The following is a 23342-nucleotide window of genomic DNA, read 5'->3' as shown; positions in this document are numbered from 1 at the left end:
TAGGAGTAGATTGCATAGCACAGTCTTTGAACAGTCCTCTGTAAATGATATTTCTCTCTCTGGACTGAGCTTTCCATAGGCATTAGATGGCATCATTCCTGGAGCACAGCAGCCACAGCCATCTTAACAGACAGCTGAGCTGAAAATAGTGTTTTCTTCCTATGAAAACTGAAGGGCCTTAAAATACATCTCTTAAGACATAGCCTATTTTAATAACATTTCTCTACATATACACTGTCACAAATAAGTGGTACCTGTGTGTGTGTATGTTTTTCCCCCTAGGCTTTACGTATTTCTACAAAGGAAAGGAGTATTGGAAATTCAACAACCAGATACTCAAGGTAGAACCTGGATATCCAAGATCCATCCTCAAGGATTTTATGGGCTGTGATGGACCAACAGACAGAGTTAAAGAAGGACACAGCCCACCAGATGATGTAGACATTGTCATCAAACTGGACAACACAGCCAGCACTGTGAAAGCCATAGCTATTGTCATTCCCTGCATCTTGGCCTTATGCCTCCTTGTATTGGTTTACACTGTGTTCCAGTTCAAGAGGAAAGGAACACCCCGCCACATACTGTACTGTAAACGCTCTATGCAAGAGTGGGTGTGATGTAGGGATTTTTTCTTCTTTCTTTCTTTTGCAGGAGTTTGTGGTAACTTGAGATTCAAGACAAGAGCTGTTATGCTGTTTCCTAGCTAGGAGCAGGCTTGCGGCAGCCTGATTCGGGGCTGACCTTTCAAACCCAGAGGGTTGCTGGTCCTGCACATGAGTGGAAATGCACTCATGGGGAAGCTTCCATGATGCACAGTATCTGCTGTTCTTCAGTCCTTTGTCTTTCTTTGTCATTCAGTTCTAGGCCTTTCCTCTGCACGCTCAATGCCCAGTAAAATTTCAGGATTAACTAAAGAAGAGGAGAAAAAGAAGAAAAGATTCTTCTTAAAAGTTTCTAATGTTATTTTCCTTCTGAAGTCTGAGCCCACTTCTGGGGGGAGAAAAAAAAAAAAAGCAAATCAGAAAACCCACGATTTTTCCTTCTTTTTTTTTTTCTTTATTTTTTCTTTTTTTTTCTCTCTCTTTTGCTTTAAAACAAAGGGAAAAAAGAGTTTAAACAAAAAACCCACAATTGAACTTCCAGGAAAGTGTGAAGACCCAAAACAGCTTTGTCTCCAAAGAAGATAGCTCTCTGACTGCTTTGGATAGTCTCCTACGCACCATTTTGTCAGGTGGGAGATTTGGAATACACATGCAGGACGTTAGACTGTTGGGACAGCCATTTTCCAACAACCAAGGGGCCAAAATATCTGCAATATAGTAACAGCCTTAATAATACATCCATTTTTCATTTTATACAGCTGTTCTCAGCTATGTCCTCAATGTTTCATCGCATTTATATTCATAGCTATTTTCAAACACGACCTTTTAATTGTTTTTGAAGTATTTCTAAACCCCTTCTTTCCACCTTACTCCTCCATCATTGTGATAATCTTCCCAAGTTGTATTAGGCCATTGCCCCAGGCCTTCCATGAGTCTGTCAGGAATATTCATTACAAAGCAGAGCAAGAAGCAGTATATCTCTGAAGTGGATTACAGTGACAGTTATTTTACAAGGATTTGTGACACTAGTAATATACCCGTGTAACCCTTTGAGAACTATCACACCAGCTTTCAGAGTCTTAGGATTGTTGGTCTTGTGATCTGATAAGTTACAGAACTGGGCAATGGTAAAAACAGTCACAGGTTCAAGAAGATCAGGTTTTTAAAACATTATGTCCTATAATGTCATGTAATTTTTAAATGATTTACAAGACTACATAAATGTGTTTATAACAAACAGAAGTGATGTTACTTGCCAAAATTTTTCTGGCAAATAAAAAAGGTATTTTATTAAGAATCTCGTAAGACTGAAATTTTATTTGAAAAACTGATAACAGCCTACATCTTCTCTTTTTTTGTTTCAGGCATACTGAATTTCTGTTTTAAAATCCATTGCATGAAAATTCAATTTGCCTTGGTATATGCAGTTAGCATTGCCATTTTAAAAATGAATTAAAATGATGACTCTGAAGTTGCATGAATATGCTCCAGTGCATTACCTATTGCATGTCCACCATAGTTCTCAAAGGGTTAGTGTGGCTTCTGGCATTTAGCCGTCCATTTGATCACTGACAGAGCCAAGAGACCACCAAAGCATTTCATTGTTGAGTGTAATTTGTCCTAACAGCAGTATTGTCATTTTCATGTGACCTGCAGAGCAGGTTTGTATCAATATTTTTTTCCTAGAGAAAAGTCAGCAACTGACAGACCTCTTTATTGATTTTTAGGAGCTGCTTCTTGCAGTGAAAGGCTTTACAGCCACTGGGCTGTGAACTTATTAGAGATGGTCAGAATGAATGCACCCCATGAGTCAGACATTGGCTTTGTGTGAAAGCCAGCTTTGAGGGGATTAGCTTTTGAAACAATGAACAGCTTGCCTTGAACTTGATTATTGATCTATTGACTGTCATTAACAACAACTTAAACATTGTCTTCTGTGAAAATTTTCCTTGAAGAGTCCTGTTCTATGTCTTTGCCCTTTGACCTTTAACTTGCAAACTGGCACAAACTGAAGGAAATCTGATGTTGCTTCTCCATTGGATTAGTTGTTCTCTAAAATCTAGTGAGCATGAGCTGTTTCCTTAGAGTGGAGAGAGTGGTGATGGCCGATCTGCAGATGGACACTTTGCTCTTTACATGCACACTCTGAAAATGCCCTATAGGTAGAAGTGAATTTTAATTTCATTATAATATAATTTCAAGTCTAAATTCATCATTTTAGTACAAATTACAAAAAACTATAGGGAAAAAAAAAAACCTCAAATACTTGAATGGCCAGTGTGGCTTTTATATAAGGCAGGAATTTTATACTAGTAAAAATTTCTTACTCATTTGCTAATAATACACATTTCCAGATGATTTTTAATGAGTGTAGGTATACATTCTTATTTCGAAATGGATAGTTTGGCTGCCTTGAATTTATATTTATACTCAACATAGCATGAAAATTAGAATGCCTTTTGGTTAAACTACATGTTTATGATTTGGTTGGGGAAAATATTTTATAATTGTAGGTGGCATGCTGCAAAGCCTTGCAGATTGTTATTTCTTACAACCTGAGCATATATACTGTGAGGCTAAGAAAAAAGAACAGTAAGAAAAGAAGAATGACTTTACAGTTAAATATCATACAATGCAGATGATATTTTAAGAGGATATTGGAGATTATGTACGCAAGGGCCAAGAAAGCAAGAAATGAGAACCAGAGTCAGCCCTGTAGCTTTACTTCAGTGCTTCCATTCTAGATGATGCTGATATTATAAAGAGTTAGTCACTGCTGCTAAGCATGGAGGACTATATACATAAGCTCGTTTTTACAGTGTTTGCTTGTAGGAGGGTTTAATCCTTTTAGGGCCTTGATATCAAGAAAAAATAACTGGAAACTATATTTTGCTAAAGATAGAAATGAGGAACTGTGTCATTTTGGGACATGTGCAAATCATTGAGGAACTCCATCACCCTGCATTGAAAATTGATTTTTTTCCTCTAAAATGAGAAAGAAACTGAATAAGCAATCTGTTGCCTCTTTACTCATTCATCACAATATCCTGATTCGTCATAAGACTATAAGTATAAAGGGCTAGAAAATAATCATAGCATTAAGAAGGAAGGAGTCTATCATTATGCTTGAATTCTGGCAAATGTCATGAATAAGGGTTGGGTCATATTTACTTTAATATGACACAAGAGTTATGTGATAAGCAAAGGCATATAAGGCTACTCTTTTGACTAGAACATTTCAATTATCAGGCTGTACTATTACAAGAGATAAGAAAATAAGGACAATGTAATCACAAACACTGGGATACCATTTGTTTATTGTACACCAGCTACTTTGTGGGTATGGTTCCTGACTCCTCTTCTACTTGGGGTTTGGGAAAAAAGTCTCAATCCAAATGGAACAGCGATAGGGAAAGTAATTGATCTAACACATAGGAATACTGATTCAAAACCAATGTGGAATAAATTTCCATGGGTCAATAACATAAGGTGTCAGTTCAGTATTAGTAGAGATATGCGAGGCATCAAATATCACTAAAAACATGAAAAGCTCAGACATACCATTTCCCAAATTGAAATGAAAACACATTCATGCCTGCAAAACTAATTGTTCTGCTTCATTTATCACTACTTTATCTAATATAAACACAAATGTAAACAAGGCAATGTTCTTCACATAAAATGACCATATAGTTAAGAATTTTAGTAAAATATTGTTGTTCTGTGTATTATTAAACAAATGCAATGAAGTATTAAAATAGCTGATCAGTTTGAATTTCCTGTAAAGCAGTAATTCCGCATCAGAATTGTAGATAAGGTTGTGAATTTACTGACTCACTTCCGAACAGTATCTGTTGACATGGCAGTCAGAGCAGGTGAATACAGATGCTCTTTCTGATTACAAAGGTTATAGAGCTAAATCAGACAACATTATGTGATACTAGCAAAGACAACTTCTGTTATAAATCAGAGGGCAAGGCTTTTCTGAATCGATGTGATAAATTACTAAGTAATGATTACCAAAAATAATTACTAAGTAATAAAGGATACAGACTGGTTTACTGAAAAAAGCAAGTGTTACATTTAATAATTACTCATAATCATTTTTTATTAACACATAATTTGGCCATTTCATATACTATGTACCTATTTTCATTCCCTCTCTGTGGGTCATTAAAAAACACAATGTGGTGGATAAGAACATTGTCCAAACTTCACTGCTAGTTCCAGTACATAGATGATGGTGTATAAACTGGATTGTAGGGGTAGTCATATTTGCAAGTTCTACATATTATGCTAATATCTCTAGTGTGGTACACATACACACCCACACTTTGTGGATCTTACAGTGGAATAAATAGTGTGTCCACATTAACTAAACTCAAAGTGCTATCTGAAGAGGAATGGATGCTATAAGCAAACAGACTGAGTTAAACTGAGTCATGAAAATATATATATATATTTTTAAGTTTTTGGAATCATTTCCAGAAACTAATAAAGGGGTTTACTGATAGTATTGAGTCTGTGAGATTGTAGCATATACTGAAACAATCTTCTGGATGGTGGTAAGATCTTTTTAAGCAAACACAGTAAAGAGCTTATTTTATTTCTGATGCTTTCAAGGGCATATTCCAAAGTATCACAGATGTCAAATAGAATATGCTATATAAACCAAAAATGTACATTTCAGATGACCTATTACAGCAATCTCAGCCAATATGTAATATCACAAAATGTGTCAAGTCAATCGTATAAGAGGATCTAATCATTCGGCTGGATTTCATGTACTTTCATGATGTTGATATATTGTGACCATGGGAAATAGGTGCCAGAGCATATGTAGCTAAGTCACAGGTTCCACGTTGCCTAGGAGGGAATCATAACTATATCAGAAAATTTTTAACAGTTATGTCTTAAAAATTAGAATTTTATGTATTAAAGAAAGCAGCAACCAGGAATAGCACCACACCATAAATATGAAAGCTAATTATTATATTTAATAAATATAATGGAAATGGAGGAGGAGAAAAATGAGTCTTTTGTTAGATATAAAGACAAACTATAGCACTCCTTGATAATACAACTGGAAATTTTACTTTAGCAATCATAAAATAGTGGAGAAAGAAATGCCACTTCAAGCTCTTCACACTAGTGATGATTATGTGATATATCAATGTAATATTTAGCCAGTGGTTATTAGATGTTACCATGCTTAAAGACATCTGATACTCATGCATTGCCTTACAGGCTAAAAATGTAAGAGGTAGGTGTTCAGTAACCTCAGTTGGAAAGATATATAATGTTAGAATCCCCTGAGACAAGCCATTTCCCTGATATAGAAATTTACCTCAATAATCATGTAACCTAAAACACTTGGCATAGTAGCAAAGAAGTTGCCTTAGTGTTCTAATCTCATCTAATTGTGACCTTTGTCTTTCATGTACTTCTGAAATCATTTTCCATTTTTTCCATTGGTGTGATTTTGACACAATTCTGAAATGTTTCAGGTAAGATTAATAACATCCAATTACAAATATATGTTTCAATATTTTATACATGTCCACTTTGAAAGTTAAACCAATAGTATAGAAAGCCTAAGAATGAACAGTGATTAGACATACTCACAGAAATTAAGGGAAAAACACATGATATTGTAAAATTCCTGTCAATTTTTGAGTAGAATGCAGAAGTACGTAGCAGTCTTCAATTTTTAAACACAATTATGAGCTTACAACTGGACGTGACATGCATCATTTATTAGAACAATGTTAATTGTTTATACTAAGTAAGGATATAAGATCACCGAAGCTTAGTGTTATAACAGAGACTTCACGGGCATTCATAACTAATGCTTTCTAAGGAGAATAAGGGCATAACCCAGAACTCATGGTCAGTGCAGAGTAAGTATTAAAAGTTATGTATGAAAGACATTTATTTATAGAGATTTCTGAGGATTCTATGCCTTTTCAACTTAAAGATGAGTGTGTCTTAGAATTTATTTTATACATCATTGGACTGGGGATAATATTCAAATCTGCACTCAGCGTATCCTCACATTACGTGACACATTGAACAGTATAGGAAAAGACATCATAAACTAGAATGTCGTACAGATTCATATAACGTTGCCATGTGCTCTGCTGTAGAGCTGAATTTATATGCCCTTAAAAAGGGATAAAAATCAATTAAATATAAATATGAAAATATACTTACGTTAGGTCACTTAGCTTCAGAGCAAGATGTCATTAACCTTTATTTCACAGAGAAAAACTGGAAGAAAAGAATGGTGAACAAGAATAAAATGATAAACTTCTTGGCTTATAGAGATGTTTCTTGGGAATTTTTTCCACTTGTTTTTATCCATGAAAAAAAAATATCAGTCACAATACAGACATTTCTTTTGTATTTGGTCTGTGGGTAAACTGGATCCCAGGCAGAATACTTTTTGCCACAGGCCTTTTTATACATGCTTTATATATGATGAAGCTTTGGTGAGATGTGACTGCATGGTAGGATGCATTTTCCTAGGATAGGATATGGTGCTGCTTGTACTTGCCACCTTTTATATGAATGTATGTCGCTACATTGGCCTGTCTGGCCAAGATATGAATGAATAAAGCCTGGTATGAGCTGTCTATTTGAAAAGTCACTAGGATGCATGTTTCATTTGCTGTTACATAATGCCAGTTTGAACCTGTTTCCTCTATATATTAACAATCCAATTGTTAAGATAAAATATACTTTGCTTGAATGAATGATTTTGGTAGTAATATGAGAGTTATCCTTAAATCAATGTTATAATTTTTGCTATTACTGAAATTCCATCACAGAGGCCACATTATTGGCTGTCTTCTCACAGCTCTTTAGTGTATACCATTGCCTGAGTAAAATTAGGTTTTTAGGTCTTTTTGGCATTTACTTCTTTTATAGCTGATATGAAATCAATTATTCCTTTATATGTTCATAAGTACAAATTTTCACTATCTTAATTACTTCCAAACAAACAATTTCCAAGCAAGGGTGTGTGTGCCTGGTTTTTCTGCTCCTCCAATTCTAAGATCATTATTTGTTTGCCTTCTGTTTGTCACCCAAAAATACAGATGGTTGGGAAAGATACATCTTACTGAGTTGTCTTATGCAGTCTCTGTCTATATTTGCATTTCTTTCTATTTCTACATTGTCTTTTTTTTTTTTTAACACAGATTTGGTTTTCCATTCCCTTTGTGAAAATCAGTATTGAGCAGCATTGTACATCAGAGGTGGTACCCAGGAAATATCTTTGTTCCTCAGTATTTTCCTTCAAAACTTCCATGCAAAGACAGTCCCAGTAAAGTTCACATACATCCCAACCTCTCTCATTGGCTTCTAACTTTTTATAGAGCTATTCCCCTGAGAAAAGTGAAATGCTGAGTATGAAGGGTATTGTCTGTTGATGAGATAGCTAAGGAAATTTGCTTTTGGAGAATATATCTTAAATAATTATACAGGAAGTAGTCACAGTATAGTGTTCTCTTTAAGGTACATCATGGGTACATAAATGCCTAAAACCTTCATCCTTTGGTCTATTTCTCTGTATGTGTAAATTACATATATGTTAGAGAGATAGAATAAAAGAATTAGGGGTGTTACAGAGGCAACTTTTTGCTGCCTTGGTTTTGACTGTATCAGCATTTCTATTGCAGACCTCTATTTTCAGGGGTTTTAGAGACTCGACCATAAAAATTTGCTTCAGGCTTAAAAGTTTTGAAAGATTTTTTTTAGGTATCTAATTTTAAACAAATAGATCTTGTTTTTATATTATAGGAGGGAATAAATGGAGTTTACTAGTTCAATTTTGCGCTAATATAACTTTTAATAAACTTAACTTTTTAAACAAAAACATAAAATCTAATTAGTTCATAGTTGGTTGATGCTTTTTTAAAAGAATCAATTATTGACCTTGAGAAACTTGCCTGCTTCATCAGTATAGTAACCTATCTTTAAGATGTTTTAAAACGTGTATACCTATATTAACATTATCTTGATTCCAGTGGCGGATCAGTATGATAATGCAGATTTATGACATCCATATAAGCTATCTGGTAATATAGATTTGGGAATATATAGTATATATGATATATATATACACACACACACATATATATATATTTACTAGATAGATGAAGAGAAAAAGCTCCCATAAACTTAGTTTGTCAAATAAATACCATATATTTAAAAAATTGCACAGACATTTATCATTCAGAGTCAGAATGAGATGCAAGTAATTGCAAAGGGAAGTTGTCTCTTGGGTAAACAATATACATTTTATAGCTTCTTACAAAACTAATTTTTTCTTTCTATATTGTGGTTATGGGAAAGTAAAAAATTAAAATTAATACAGACTTTATTTAAATAACATTAAACTGTGAAGCAGAGAGAAATGCCAGGAAATTAAATATGTAGGCCATTATCTTGTGGTTGTCTGACAATACTTCACCTTTCTTTTAATTCCCCATGATATTTTCAGTTATGGAGAGAGTATTAAAATCTAGATTTAAGTTTCTGCATTGTTCTCATTACACTCAACACTATTTCATTAAGTTCTTGATAATATGTAGTGTTCTGTGTGCAAGGAAAGAAATAAATAATACATTTATTTGCTGAATGAGTTTTAAGGTGTGCAAGTTGTAGTGATGTTTTTCCCACACAGGATTCTATACATTTACACCATCTTAAATCTGGCATAATTTTTTTCAGATAGCTTCTACTGACAAACACAAAGCTTGTTTGTGTGCAAATATAAGGCTAAATAAATGGTGCTAAAGTGTATTATGACTGTCAGATAAAATCAGGCAAAATTTTGTGGTGCTTAAATTAATTTTTTCATTGATTTTATTGATCAGTGCATTGAACAGTGTTTATTATTCACAAGTTGTCTTTTATTAGTAAATCAAGGCCTCATAGCACATTGTTAAATAAAGTGGTTGACTAGTCTATGTAACAGCTCACCAAGCTACTATCTCTTTTAACTCCTTATAATGTTGCGTCATTAAAGGTCAAGGGGTCATGCTATTAATCTCATTGCTATAGACCATTAACATGACTGAACTTTTCCACAAAGTACTTATGTTTACAATGCTATAACCCTTTGACTGCTGCGGCAACCTTTAACCACACAAATGTCACAAGCTAGAATCATCAGCATGGTTCTTGCCATGGCAATCAAAGAGTTAAGGGCTGTGCAGTGATTTTTTTTGTATTTATTAATTTATATTTATTTTGTTTCCATTCAAGGAGGGGATTAGGGGTGGGGCAGTTTTTGTCTGCTGTAAGTGTCTTAACCAAGGGAAGGGTTAAATGGCTTTTTATACTATTGCATCTTCTGTATTTACCATCAATTCATTGTGTTGTAATTAAAAGAAACTGTCAATAAATAAGAGAACAGAAAAATGGTTCATAGACATTGTGGTTTTACTCAATGAATGATTTACATACATTTATGACCAATATGTAAGATATGCTTTATAAGCAGTACCCGTTACTATCTATGTCTTTCTAATCCATATGAAACAGAAAATGAAAACTAATTTAGGGAAAAATCCTCAGTGCATTTCCCTGAATTAGCAAGTATATGAAACTGGCCACATCAACTGGAGAAACTGTTTAGTTACTGTATGCTTATAACTGTGATCAAATAAAGGAGAAGAAAACTTCATTGCATCAAATATATTTCAGGCAAATGCCTGTAAACATAGGATATTTAAGGTTTCTACAAAGACTTGACAAAAATAAAAGACTACGTTTTGAATAGATGAATATAATTTATTTTTTAAAGTTACACATCATAGTTGTCTAGGCAAATTTAATCACAGAATTAATTTTTCTATTAACTCTTTGGCAAAATCCCATATAAGAAATCACCCCCCCCCCCCCGCATGGTGGCTCATGCCTATAATCTCAGCACTGTGGGAGGCCAAGGCAGGCAGATCACCTGAGGTCATGAGTTCAAGACCAGCCTGGCCAACATAGTGAAACCCCGTCTCCACAAAAAAATACAAATATTAGCTGGGCATGATGGCGGGTGCCTGTAATCTCACCTACTCAGTAAGCTGAAGTAGGAGAATCACTTGAACCAGGGAGGTGGAGGTTGCAGCAAGCTGAAATCATGCCATTGCACTCTGCAGCCTGGGCAACACAGCAAGACTCCATCTCCATTTAAAAAATTAAAAAAGAAAAAAATAGGATTATAGTAAAGGATGGCCATGAACTGAATAACCCACTCACAGAAAGAAAGCAAGAGGAAGGACTAATATTTTCATAACTAGCATATTAATAAATTACCTTGTACATAGGATAAACTGTGAAATCACTTTCTGAGAATATCAAATAGTTGCATGTAATCTAGTACTAAACCAAGAACTTTCTGAAGATTAGATATAATGTGTATCAAAGGTCATCTGAATTTTAGGAAGTCATATTGGGAATAAAGCAAACAGGTTGTTCTCTTATGCAAAAATCAAGGTACACCTGTCCACCAAGGAATTAATCTTACAAATTGTAATCCACACATGAAAGAGGAGCTGTGAAGCAGAGTAACTAAGATGATTACAGATATTTATTTTCCTGAAGTCATAAAAAGTAGACTAGAGGGATAGAGTACCTTTGTGTTAAGTTGAACTCTGAATCTAGAATGATTCCTGGGGAATTTGGAGATCTATCAAGAGTTTAAAGGAAGACTGCAGATAAGAGTTGTTGGCTTTTAGAACATGTCAAAGAACGTACAAGGGTGAGCCAACCAACAATATAGTTTACTTTTATTTGTAGAAGGCTTTTTAAAAAAAAGATAACCTTGATTTTTGTAAAACTTTTAAGAATATTAAACCATAAATATCTGAATCCAAGAATCAATCTCTTTTGTTTTTATTGTCAGAGAGAGAGAAGCTGGAAACATCCAATTGTCTCAGTAGATAATTTATTTTTCTTATGTATATGGATTTATTTAATATCAAAATACAATATTATATGCAATATATTACATGATTTTGCCACAATCAAGGACTAAATTAGAATAACAACTTGTAGAGGAAAAGAAGAATACAAATAAGGATATAGATAATCTAGTAATACACCTAGCTCACTATAGGAATAAGTATTACTTATTGAGGTGGATTGTAATGTTTGCATATTTTAATTTTTTTAAGAAAGTATTTGAATGGGCATAGCTTCAACCCAATTTCATGCATTCAGTCACCCTCTCAAATTAGTTACCCCAGTGTGCCACTGGCTCTCCCCTCCTACTGCTCTTCTTCCTTCCTCTCCTCCCTTTCTTCCCTCCCTTTCCCTTCTTTTCTTTCCTTCTCTCCTTCTCAATTGCACTATTTCTTGGAAGAAAAATTTACAATCCTTTATTCTTTTCCACACCCTGATTCTTTCCTTTTTATAATTGAGTTGCACTCCTCACCACTTCACTAGAGCTATTTCATGAAAGGTAAATTATATAGTCATCACTAAATTGAATCTTTATTTCCTATCTTACTGGACTTTCTCATAGTATTTAATACTAATAATTACTCTGTCGTTAATATTTGTTCTAGGCAGCTCCTTGGTGGTAGGAGTATTCATTTTTTTCCTACCTCTTTCATCCCCAGAGGCTGATAAAGTACCTAGCTCATAGTCTTCAATAAAATGTTGACTTCTAGACATTAGAGTTTAGGATTTTCCCTCACCATGTTAAACTAATTCTTGTGAGTTTACATGACCCCACCACCACCACCACCATGTTCTTAACTTCCTTTATTTCTACACTCTTTCCTGGACCCTCTTTCACAGCCATGGCTTTAGCTTTATGACTATGATGTGCTGTGAAATTCAGATTCACAATTTCCACCCACTTGCTAGACAAATTGATTTGAATTTTTTTTAGCTTCCCAGATTGAATCTACTAAATTTAAAACTCACAACTATCCCTTCCCTCCCCTAAAAATTCCTCCTGAATTATCTAATCTATTTAATGGTACTAGATTCTCTTGTTTACCTATCCATTAAAACTTCACAAGTTCTTGGCCTTCTCCTTCCTTTGACACACATGCCCCATTCGACATTTGCCATATCTATGAATTCTACTCCGAGTTCCACATGGTATCATTTGCATATTATTTTTCCTTGGCATTCTTACCCTATTTAAGGTTCATTATTTCTTGCCTCCTCCGTGTTCTTGTCTTATTCAATCTCTATTTTTCATCCTCTCTACACGTTTCTGGCAAAACAATCTTCTCAACTTAGAGTTCAAATATTATCATTCCTCTTAAAATCTTAAAAACAAAGATTTTATATGCAGACCCTTCAAAATCTATACTTCACTTTCAAGATTTTTTCTCCAAGGCATATCATTATATATTTTTATACTTAAAGCCATCCAAGTATCTGCCATATCTTACCCATGTTCTTGCACATACTGTCCTCTCTATTTTGAATTCCACCTTCCGCATCTTCCCTGACCTCTCTGAATAGATAAAAACACCCCCACCTTTGAAACTTCATGTCATCTGTTTGCATTGTGTTTTGCTAGGATTCTCCTAGTATACTTAATATTGTCTCCCTTTTCCTTCAAAAGTGTTCCAGTTTTGTAAGTTATATGACCATACTCTTAACCAACATTTTAGACAAAGCTTATAATTTTATGTGAAATTTTAAAAATAATTTCTTGTCAATGTCTAAACTTCTGGTGATTATATTCTTCTTACTGTTTTTTTCCTTTTTCTTCTGCTGCAGCATGTGATGTAGTGCCTTACACAAAGAAGGAGCTAAGAAATGTTTATTGTACTAAACTTAATTGTGTTCTTTACTATAACTGGCATTACAGAAACTTTGTTTTGCTTTGTTATATTCTCTAACCCATTTTCTAAGAGTCTTATGAATTAAGATATTTAAAAGCATTTGTGTTACAAGATCAAATATTTTAAGCAGTTGACCTTGATTTTTTTCTAAGGCCTTACTTATTTTCTCCAAGGCTCTTTAAATATTGCTTATTACTCATTAAATCATAAAGAAAGCCTCAAGTTTAGACTATCCTTTTTTATATTAATTGTTTACTTCTTTTTTTCTTTTTTTTTTTTTTGTTTTTGTTTTTGTTTGTTTGTTTTGAGGTAGAGTCTTGCTCTGTCACCCAGGCTGGAGTGCAATGGCATGATCTGGGCTCACTGCAACCTCCACCTCCCAGGTTCAAGCAATTCTCCTGCCTCAGCCTCCCTAGTAGCTGGGATTACAGATGCCCGCCACCATGCTTGGCTAATTTTTATATTTTTAGTAGAGATGGTGTTTTGCCATATTGGCCAAGCTGGTCTTGAACTCCTGACTTCAGGTAATCCACTTGCCTCCCAAAGTGCTGGGATTACAGGAGTGAGCCACTGCACCCCACCTTAATCTTTTACTTCTGATAATCATCTTTTAAACCAAGAGGAAATTGTTTAACAATAGCCAAGTAAAGTGGGAAACCTGTATGTTGGCAGATAAATTATCAGAATTTAAAATATTCAAAAATCAAATCCTGCTTTCTCAAATCTGTGCATAGACATCAAAGAAATATTTATTAGTTTACTTACCATTAGACAGTAAACAAATTCCCTTATAAAAGAGACATTGTGAAAAGACTGAAATAGGAGTCATTTTACCTATTCAGAGGAGAATGCAGCCCAAATTCTTGCAGGTCCAGTGTCGGGTCTACAGGACAGCATTTCAAACATGGTGTTTAATCTGGAGGAAACTAAAGATTAGTGAGGTATTCAAAAGGGAAAAGCCAAGTCAAGAATAAAAGAGAGGATATAGATAAGCAGTTCAAGAGCAGGAAAAGAAGCCATTTATTAAAGTTATTTGTTACCTTGAACAGCTGATATTGGACCATTATGCCTACAATAATTTTCACCTAAGAACTCATTCTAGAGTTTACCTGGTGTGTGACATGCATCTAAGAGCTATCATCACATTTTCAGGTCAAATGATAGATCACCCACAGGTATATAATTTCCTTCTTTCCAAAGCCCTACTAAAGCTATAGAAAATCTATTTTATTTCTTTATTTTCAAAGACCTCGGAAAAGGAAATACAAGTGAGGAGACCGTGGCAACATTTGGGAAGCTGAAAACAAGTGGACACCTGGTAACTGGCTTAGCAGAACCAAGGAAACCAAATCATAGAAACTGGCAGGGGCAAGCAGGCAGCAAACCCACCTCCATCACATATGTGTTGAATGCTGGGTGAATGGACACACCAAGCAGCTGTGGACATAAAGTGAATGGAGTTGACTAAGAAGAATTTAAAACTATAAGGAACAGTTAAATACTCCAGATCCTGTCCATGCCTCCCTGCCATTGATAACTCACTCTCCTCTTTCCAGCCCAAAACTCAAATATTTGACCCACAGAAAGGGTAAAAGAAAGTCTCTGAATTGGGACTTTCTATACCAAAACAGAGGATTAGGTGAATCCCCTGTTCTATAGTTCAGTGCTGAATTCTGAGGCAAATGCAGAATCCTTCCTCTGTCTCACCACAGGAACATCAGCATTGAGATTTTTGTTTTGTTTGTTTGTCTGCTTTTTCTCTATGTCAGAAAGTGGAAAACTCTTCTCTGGTGAATCTGACAACTCAAGAGGAAACATAATAAAATTTGGTACCCAGGGTTTTCTCCATAAATGGCCAGCAGGATTATCCCTTATTAAATTTCATACTGACAGATCCCATCAATGCAGTCAATGTTTCCAATCAGCTATTTGTTTACCCCTGTTGAATAGCATCAGATAATCAAGGGTTTCTAGGTATTTGAGGAAAGGCTTAAGCAGAGAGATAGAGACCAAAACAAATGCACAAAACCCATGAAGGAAACAGGTTATGCCTGAAGAAAAAACATGTAAAACTATCTTTAATATTCCATAGAGGAAACAAAATTCTCTTGCTTGGAAATTAAAAACATAGTTAGAACAACAAAGAATTTAATATAAAGGTTGGAAAAGTTGAGTTAAATCTCTTGGAGAATACAGCAAAAAGAGAAAGATATGAAAAAACTACTAGAGCAAAATATTTGAAAATTAGAGAACAGATCTAAAAGTCTAGGAGGTACAACATTCAAATACTTGGAGTTCCAGAAAAAGAGAACAGAAAAAAAATGAAGGAGAGAAATAATTATCATACAATTTGGTAAAATTTTCTGGAATTTAGAGACTTAAGTATCCAGGTTGAAAGAACCTAGAAATGTCAAGTATAATGGATGAAAATGGACACACAATAAATCACAGTGAAAATTCAGATCATGAACGACAAAGAAAACACTGTATAAGCTTACAGAGAGAGGGTAGAAAATTCACTTACAACGCATAACAAATTGAAATGGCCTTAGATTTTTCCAAAATAACACTGACAATTTGAATATTAGAGTGTTGTCTTTAAATTTTTGAATGAAAATTATTTTTAATCTATAAGTCTATACACAAGCAAATATTAATTAAATATAGAGTAGAATAAAGCCAGGCAAGTTCTCAAAAGTTTTTTACTCTCATGTTGCAGTTCTCAACTAAAATATGTGTTTCCCTAAATAATGAGAAATTCAAAAAGAGACATAGAATTCAGTAAAAACACACCGAACTTTTTAAAAAGAAGAAGAAGGAGGAGGAGGAGGAGGGGGGAGGAGGAAGAGGAAAAAGAAGAAGAAGGAGAAGGGGAAGGGGAAGGGGAAGGGGAAGAGGAAGAGGAAGAAGAAGAAGAAGAAAGGAAGAAGAAGAAGAAGAAGAAGAAGAAGAAGAAGAAGAAGAAGAAGAAGAAGAAGAAGAAGAAGAAGAAGAAGAAGAAGAAGAAGAAGAAGAAGAAGAGGAGGAGGAGGAGGAGGAGGAGGAGGAGGAGGAGGAGGAGGAGGAGGAGGAGGAGGAGGAGGAGGAGGAGGAGGAGGAGGAGGAGGAGGAGGAGGAGGAGGAGGAGGAGGAGGAGGAGGAGGAGGAGGAGGAGGAGGAGGAGGAGGAGAGAATAAAGCAGTAAAGGAATTATCTGAAAGTCCAAGAGTATGGTGAAGGGTACCTCCAAGATTACAACTGTACACCAGGTATAAAAGATAACCAATTCAGATTGGAGCAGCATAATGAATAGATAAGCATGTTGAGGACTTTTGTACTAATGACTTTGTCATCATAGCATGATTTTTAACTTATGATGATACTTCAGGATGTGCTTCATCAAAACAAGAAAATAAATTTAAAATAAGAACACATAAGATCTAAGGAATAACCAGGCGCGGTGGCTCATGCCGGTAATCCCAGCACTTTGGGAGGCTAAGGCGCGCTGATCCCCTGAGGTCGGGAGGTTCAAGACCAGCCTGACCAGCATGGGGAAACCTCATCTCTACTAAAAATACAAAATTAGCTGGGGTGGTGGCACATGCCTGTAATCCCAGCTACTTGGGAGGCTGAGGCAGGAGAATCGCTTGAACCCAGTAGATGGAGGTTGCCGTGAGCCAAGATCTCGCCACTGCACTCCAGCCTGGGCAACAAGAGCAAAACTCCGTCTCAAAAAAAGAAAGAAAAAAGGAATAGAAAATTCATCTCTTGAGGAAAAAAATCCTAAAATAAAAGCAAAGGTAAATCCTGCATAGCAGACCTAGAGAATAACTAGTCCAAATAGTAGAATCAGTGACTCCAGTATGGAAATTATACATATATGTGTGTATGTGTGTGTGAGTATAATTCACACACACAGAGTGAAACAATACACAAAGTAAAACCAATAAATTACTTGATGTGATTGGCCTTGTGGGAAACTGTACCTAGAGGCATTTGGAGTGTATAGAGACTTAACCAATTAGGTACCAAAATATGAAGCAAATATATAAACAAGGCATTTATTAATTTAATAAATATTTTTTAATTCTAATAAAAATCCAATTTAATGCCAGTTCTAGTTATAGGCAGGATAATGTACAAACTGTATTTTTATTTAACCAACAATTATAATAAAACAATTGAGAAAATAAGGGAAGGGAAGCAAAGGAGATGACATAGAAGACAGCTTAATCTTCATCTAACAGGGAAATCTAGAGATGATGTCTAATATTGATTTAAAGATAAAATACTTGCATATTACTTAGGAATTCTGACATGATAAATGCCAAGAAAAAAAATCAGCTGAAAACATCAGAAATATTTGGGGAGGAGGACTATGTAAGTAGGGGCTGGAATTGGGAATGATTATATTTTTGGTGTTGTTTTAGCATTATGCAATGTTTTAAATGGTGTAACTGTATTAATCCAATAGTAGAGAGTTGAAATCACAAAAGCAAACCATGGTGAACACGTCCAAAATTTTCACGGACATAGGAGTGCTCTGACCACGACTCCACTGCTTTGCGTCTGCCACTGGGCATTAATCAGACTCATTTGATCATTGTTTTTCTTTTCACCCACTTTCCAGCATAGTCTTTGTCTTTTCCTCCCCATTATCTGCTCCTCTTTTACAGCCTCTGTGGACTCTCACTTGGCAGAGAAAAAGAAGATTCATGAAAATCTTTGCAACTGCTTGTCAGAACACTTAGCCTCAGTCTTAGGGAGATATTTAGTCAGAAGTTTTTGAATGATAAGAGCTTAAGGATGATAGATTTTTCCATTTTATTAAGTGAGAAATACTCTTTAAAGGAAAGGATCAGTGGGGTAAGCAATGGTGAGTAAAATTAACTTAGAATAAGATACCAACCAGCTCTAGGTCATCTCCCCAACAAGAAAGTGAGGATCTTGAGGAAACAGGTGAGATTTAACATCAGAGAAAATTTTATATGCTTTAAAGAAATACTTGTAACAGTAACATGTTATCTGTTACTGTGAATTCATAAATTATCCTTTCCTAAAAATGATTATTGGTTCATTTGTCTTTTCATTCAATATTAATTGAATATTTGCTGCATTTCAAATATTTGCTAGAAGAGGGGATAAGCTATGCAAAGTCAAGTAGAGGAATCAAATTTGTTTAAATTATTATACCTCATTGTAATTAGTATATTTATATAGCATACAATGCATAGCACAATGTACTATAATGTACAATATGATAACATGTAATGGGTATAAGATCATGAGAGATTCTCAATGGCAGTTCTACTTGGGGTTATCATAGAATACTTGATAAAGAAGGTAATGCATGAAAAATAGTAGGAGATTAAGAGCTTAAAAGTAGGAAAGTATCATTTCAAGCAAAAAGTATAGCTTATGGGAAAGCATACAGGTGTGGCAGCATAGCACATTCGGGAACTGAATTATTTCAGAAATAGAGTGCAATGTACATAAAGAAGAATTGTGAACATTAAATTCAAAGATATAGGCAAGAGTTATATCATAAAGGGATTTGATGCCTCTTTTTCAGCCAACCCACCTGGTGATTGTGTAAGCTACCCATCAGCCCTTTTAATGAATTTGTTTTTGGTTAAAGTCAGTCAGAGTTGGTTTCATGGCATGTGACTAACTCTGAAATGAACTGGTTGTTGTCAGTAGCAACTGGGGGGAATAGAGGACTAAAAATTTTATATCTCTCCTGGTTAGACATTGAATAGTGAAAATTAACCTATTTTAAAGGGATATATCTTGGACAGCTAATGGCACTTTGAAGCAAAACAGCTAAATTATTATGTTTCATTACCTGGAATCGGGTACAATAGAAAGCAAGGCTTTAGAAAATCCAGGGTCTGCTGCTATATAACTGTAGGAAAGACTTGAAGGTCTCACAGACTATGACCTGAAGTCATTACTTCTTTTCCTTTTTTTCTTTTGAGATAGGATGTCACTTTGTTGCCCAGGCTGGAATGCAGTGGCATGATCACTGTTCACTGCATCCTCAACCTCTTGAGATCAAGTGATCCTCCCACCTCAGCCTCCTGAATAGCTGGAACTACAAGTGTGCACCTGGTTAATTTTTGTATTTTTTGTAGAGGTGGTGTTTTGCCATGTTGCCAAGGTTGGTCTCAAACTCCTGAGCTCAAGCAATCCACCTGTCTTAGCCTCCCAAAGTGTTGGGATTACAGGAATGAGCCAGTTCACCCAGCCCTGAAGACTTTCCTTCTAAGAACACATGAAAGTTTAAAAAGGAAAATTATAAGCTAAATTTATAGTTCATTGGTTCAGGCATTGTATTAGTCTGTTCTCACACTGCTAATAAAGACATACCCCAAACTGGGTAATTTATAAAGGAAAGGGGTTTAATCGACTCATAGTTCAACATGGCTGGGGAGGCCTCAGGAAACCTACAATCATGGCAGAGGGGGAAGCAAACATGTCCTTCACATGGCAGCAGCAAGGAGAAGTGCCAAGCAAAAGGGGGAAAAGCCCCTTACAAAATCCTCAGATCTTGTGAGAACTCACTCACTATTACAAAAACAACATGAGGGTAACCACCCCCATGATTCAATTACCTCCCACAGGGTCCCTCCCACGACATGTGGGAATTAGGGGAACTACAATTCAAGATGAGATTTGGGTGGGGACACAGCCAAACCATATCAGGCATTTACTGAAAACTAGGGACTTTCTATGAATTTCTGAACTTTTGCAGCCTCTCTTCTGAGAAAGCTAGAAACAAAATCCTCATTTGATGCATCATTTGATGCAGTATGCTGCCACATTCCAATGTCTATTAATTCATAGCCTCATTAGATCTCTTACATAAACCCTAAAGGTTAGGACTGGGAAAGAAAAGAACCTACTAATTAAAATGAAGGGATATTGGAGAACTTATAGGATTCACATGACTTCCCAATTCACAGTCCATTGTGAGTTTAAACATCTCATTTTCCTAACCTGATGAGGTGGTGTTTCCTGCCTTGTTGAAAGACTACATAGCAACTTCTACAGTGGAGTTACCCTGCAAAGACAAGTTAATAAAATCTTTGCCTTGTTCTTAACACATTTTAATGTCTCCAGTTATAAAGCTAGAGTCATATTCCAACATACCCTGAGAAGAAAGTAATTATGATATCAAGCATTGAGGATACAGCTTATATACCAAAAAACTAGAAAATGTATGCCATCTAGGTTCTGCTACATATGGGAAAGTAGTCTGAAGGTGCTAGACCAAGAAGGCAGAAACACATATTTTTAATTGGCAAAATTTACCGGTGTGAGTTTACTACATATTCTGTAACAAATGAGCTAGATCAAACAGTACAGAATATAGTAAACCTGGAATCATTATTTGTTCAAATAACTGAAGATGAGATGCCAAAAATTCCTTGATAAAGAAGAAATCCAAAGACTAAATGAGATGGCAATGTTAGAATTCTGTATCCACTGTAGCTCACTCACATACACCTAGTCATATTCCATCATTCCCTATGATGGAACATTCACTTTGAAAAAGTATTTTAAAAGTTGTTCTCTACTAAATAGGGGTGCTAATGAGAGAAACTACTTTCAAAACAGCTTACTATCTCAATGAGGACAATAGTTCCCAAAAATGGAAAGGCCCAGGTAGCAGTAGCTGTCATTGGCCACCAGGAGCAAGAGCAGTTTGGTTGCGTTAGTGGATCTTTGGAGGTAGCTATTTAATCATTAAAGCCCCTGAGATGAAAATAGAAGATAGCCCATGAATTCCTATCTGAATTCTAGAACTGATTTAAAAAAATTAGGCCTTATAATCTAGTTGAACAGAGGCCTGACTCAAGCCACCTATTTGGAGAGCTCTTTCCCAGTTCTCAGACCTGAATCAGTCCATAGACTCAGCATCTGTTGAAATTTGAAGAAAAACAATGCACCTAGTTACCCCTCAGGAAAAAATTTTTAATGTTACCACAGTTATCTGTTACCATTTCACGATGTAATTATGTTCTAAAATAAGGTAAATATGCAGACTTTTCAGGAATATTTTGACAATGACTTTGCTCTAAATTTCATTCTTAGAATCCTAAATAGCAACTTTGGTCTTATGGAGACAGGTGTTGATTCAAGATAGTCCCACTTGGATCCCAACATATACTATGATTATTTCCCTAGTGAATTTTGAATATTACATTTAGCATCCGTTAGAACCTCTATCTCGGAGACCTAAGTGAAGAGTGATTACAATAAGTAGGACCAAATAGAAGCTCCAAGTGCTCCCTCTCAATAAAAAAATTAAAACTACACCTCTGCAGTAAATGCAGAAAAATTACCTGGCACCATCATCAAAGATTTGAAAACTTCAAGAATTGTGATTGGTATCACACCAACATTTAACTCTCCTCTTTAGCCAGTAGAAAATGTGTATGGGATTTGGAAAATGATGCTCGATTATCATAATGATAATAGATGGTTATTTAAACTGCCACAGCTATCCCACATGTGGCTCTCTTTACTGAAATAATTTGTATAGTCTCTATCACTGAATGTGTAGCTACTGATCTGGCAGATGATTTCTTAATGTATTCCAATAAGTACGGACTGTCATATTCAGTTATCTCACTTAGCAAGGATAGCAGTACACCTTTACCACATTGGCACCATGTTATGTCAAATATGTGTTACAATTTAGTTTGAAGGTAAATTAATCTTTTTTTTTTTATTATTTTTGAGACGGAGTTTTGCTCTTGTTTCCAAGTCTGGAGTGCAGTGGCGCGATTTTGGCTCACTGCAACCTCTGCCTCTCAGGTTCAAGGGATTCTCCTGCCTCAGCCTCCCAAGTAACTGGGATTACAGGCACCCACCACCACACTCACCTATTTTTTTTTTTTTTTAGTAGAAATGGGGTTTCACCATGTTGGCCAGGCTGCTTTCAAACTCCTGACCTCAGGTGATCCACCCAACTCAGCCTCCCAAAGTGCTGGGATTACAGGTGTGAGCCACTGCGCCCAGCCAAATTAACCATTCTTACTCTTACACAGAATTCATACTTACCAACCGCACTGACGACAGCTTGCTGATAGAAGCTAGATACGGTGAGCTAGGAGATACTGATGCATGCATGCCAAAAAATGGGAAATTAATGTTGTGAGAAAGTATGCTCTATTCAAGGAAATGTCTGTGTGTCTAATTGTTTAGCGTGTGTTAGAATATTTCCTCTAAATTTACAAGTAAGTTGCTGCACTTCACAGACACCACCATCAAAAGAGATGCACATGTAATACTTTGTGATGCAGTTCTTCAGCCTGTTTATTCAATAATCCCAAAGTCCTGAAGACTCAAAGAAAGAAAGAGATGTTTGTTGACAGTATCAAAAATTTTCTTTCTTGCTGTCATAACCCAGTGTATCTACTTAAACTGTATTTGGCAGATTCAACCAGCAGAAATCTGTAATACACAAAGTCCAAAGTTCTGGGAAAAAAAAAAAAAAAAACAAAAAACGTAATTTTCAGCAAGTAACTGTTCTCATTCGAAAAATAATGGTTACCTTGCTATTGTGTCCTATAAGGTACTGAACCACAAACCATAAAGACACTCACACTTTTGATTAATTGGATATCTGATCTACCATGCCATAAAGTCAAGCATGCCAGTAGGACTCCATCAAGTGGAAGTGGCATATACCAGATGAGGTCCAAGCAGTCCCTGAATGTACAAACTGCATGAAGAAGTGGTACACATTCCCGATTCACCTGTACCTGCTGCCAGGTCACACTTCCCTTCTGCTGCAACAGTAACTGAGAAAGAAACTTTCCATCCTGTTTTATGGATTACTTGAAAGACTGTCACCAGTTGAAGAGGACTGTTGCAGTGAAATAGTCCAACTAAGAGGTGGCTCTGAAAAAGAGTGAGGAAAAGAAGTTCTTCAAAT

General features: G+C 35.6%; 1 protein-coding gene across 1 annotated transcript in view; it reads left to right on the top strand.

Moving 5' to 3' along the window:
• MMP16 (matrix metallopeptidase 16) overlaps positions 1-3203 on the top strand; it is a 293454-nt gene extending 290251 nt beyond the window's left edge. The window contains exon 10 of the mRNA XM_001084206.5: positions 283-3203. Coding sequence (XP_001084206.2) covers positions 283-617 — 335 coding nt within the window. The 3' untranslated portion in view covers positions 618-3203. The remainder of the gene's footprint in view (positions 1-282) is intronic.
• Positions 3204-23342: the final 20139 nt, after the last annotated feature.

This window comes from Macaca mulatta, chromosome 8 (genome assembly GCF_049350105.2).
Source record: "Macaca mulatta isolate MMU2019108-1 chromosome 8, T2T-MMU8v2.0, whole genome shotgun sequence".
Lineage (NCBI taxonomy): Eukaryota > Metazoa > Chordata > Mammalia > Primates > Cercopithecidae > Macaca > Macaca mulatta.
The sequence above is the reverse complement of the archived record's forward strand: the minus strand, read 5'-3'. Positions and strand labels throughout refer to the sequence as shown.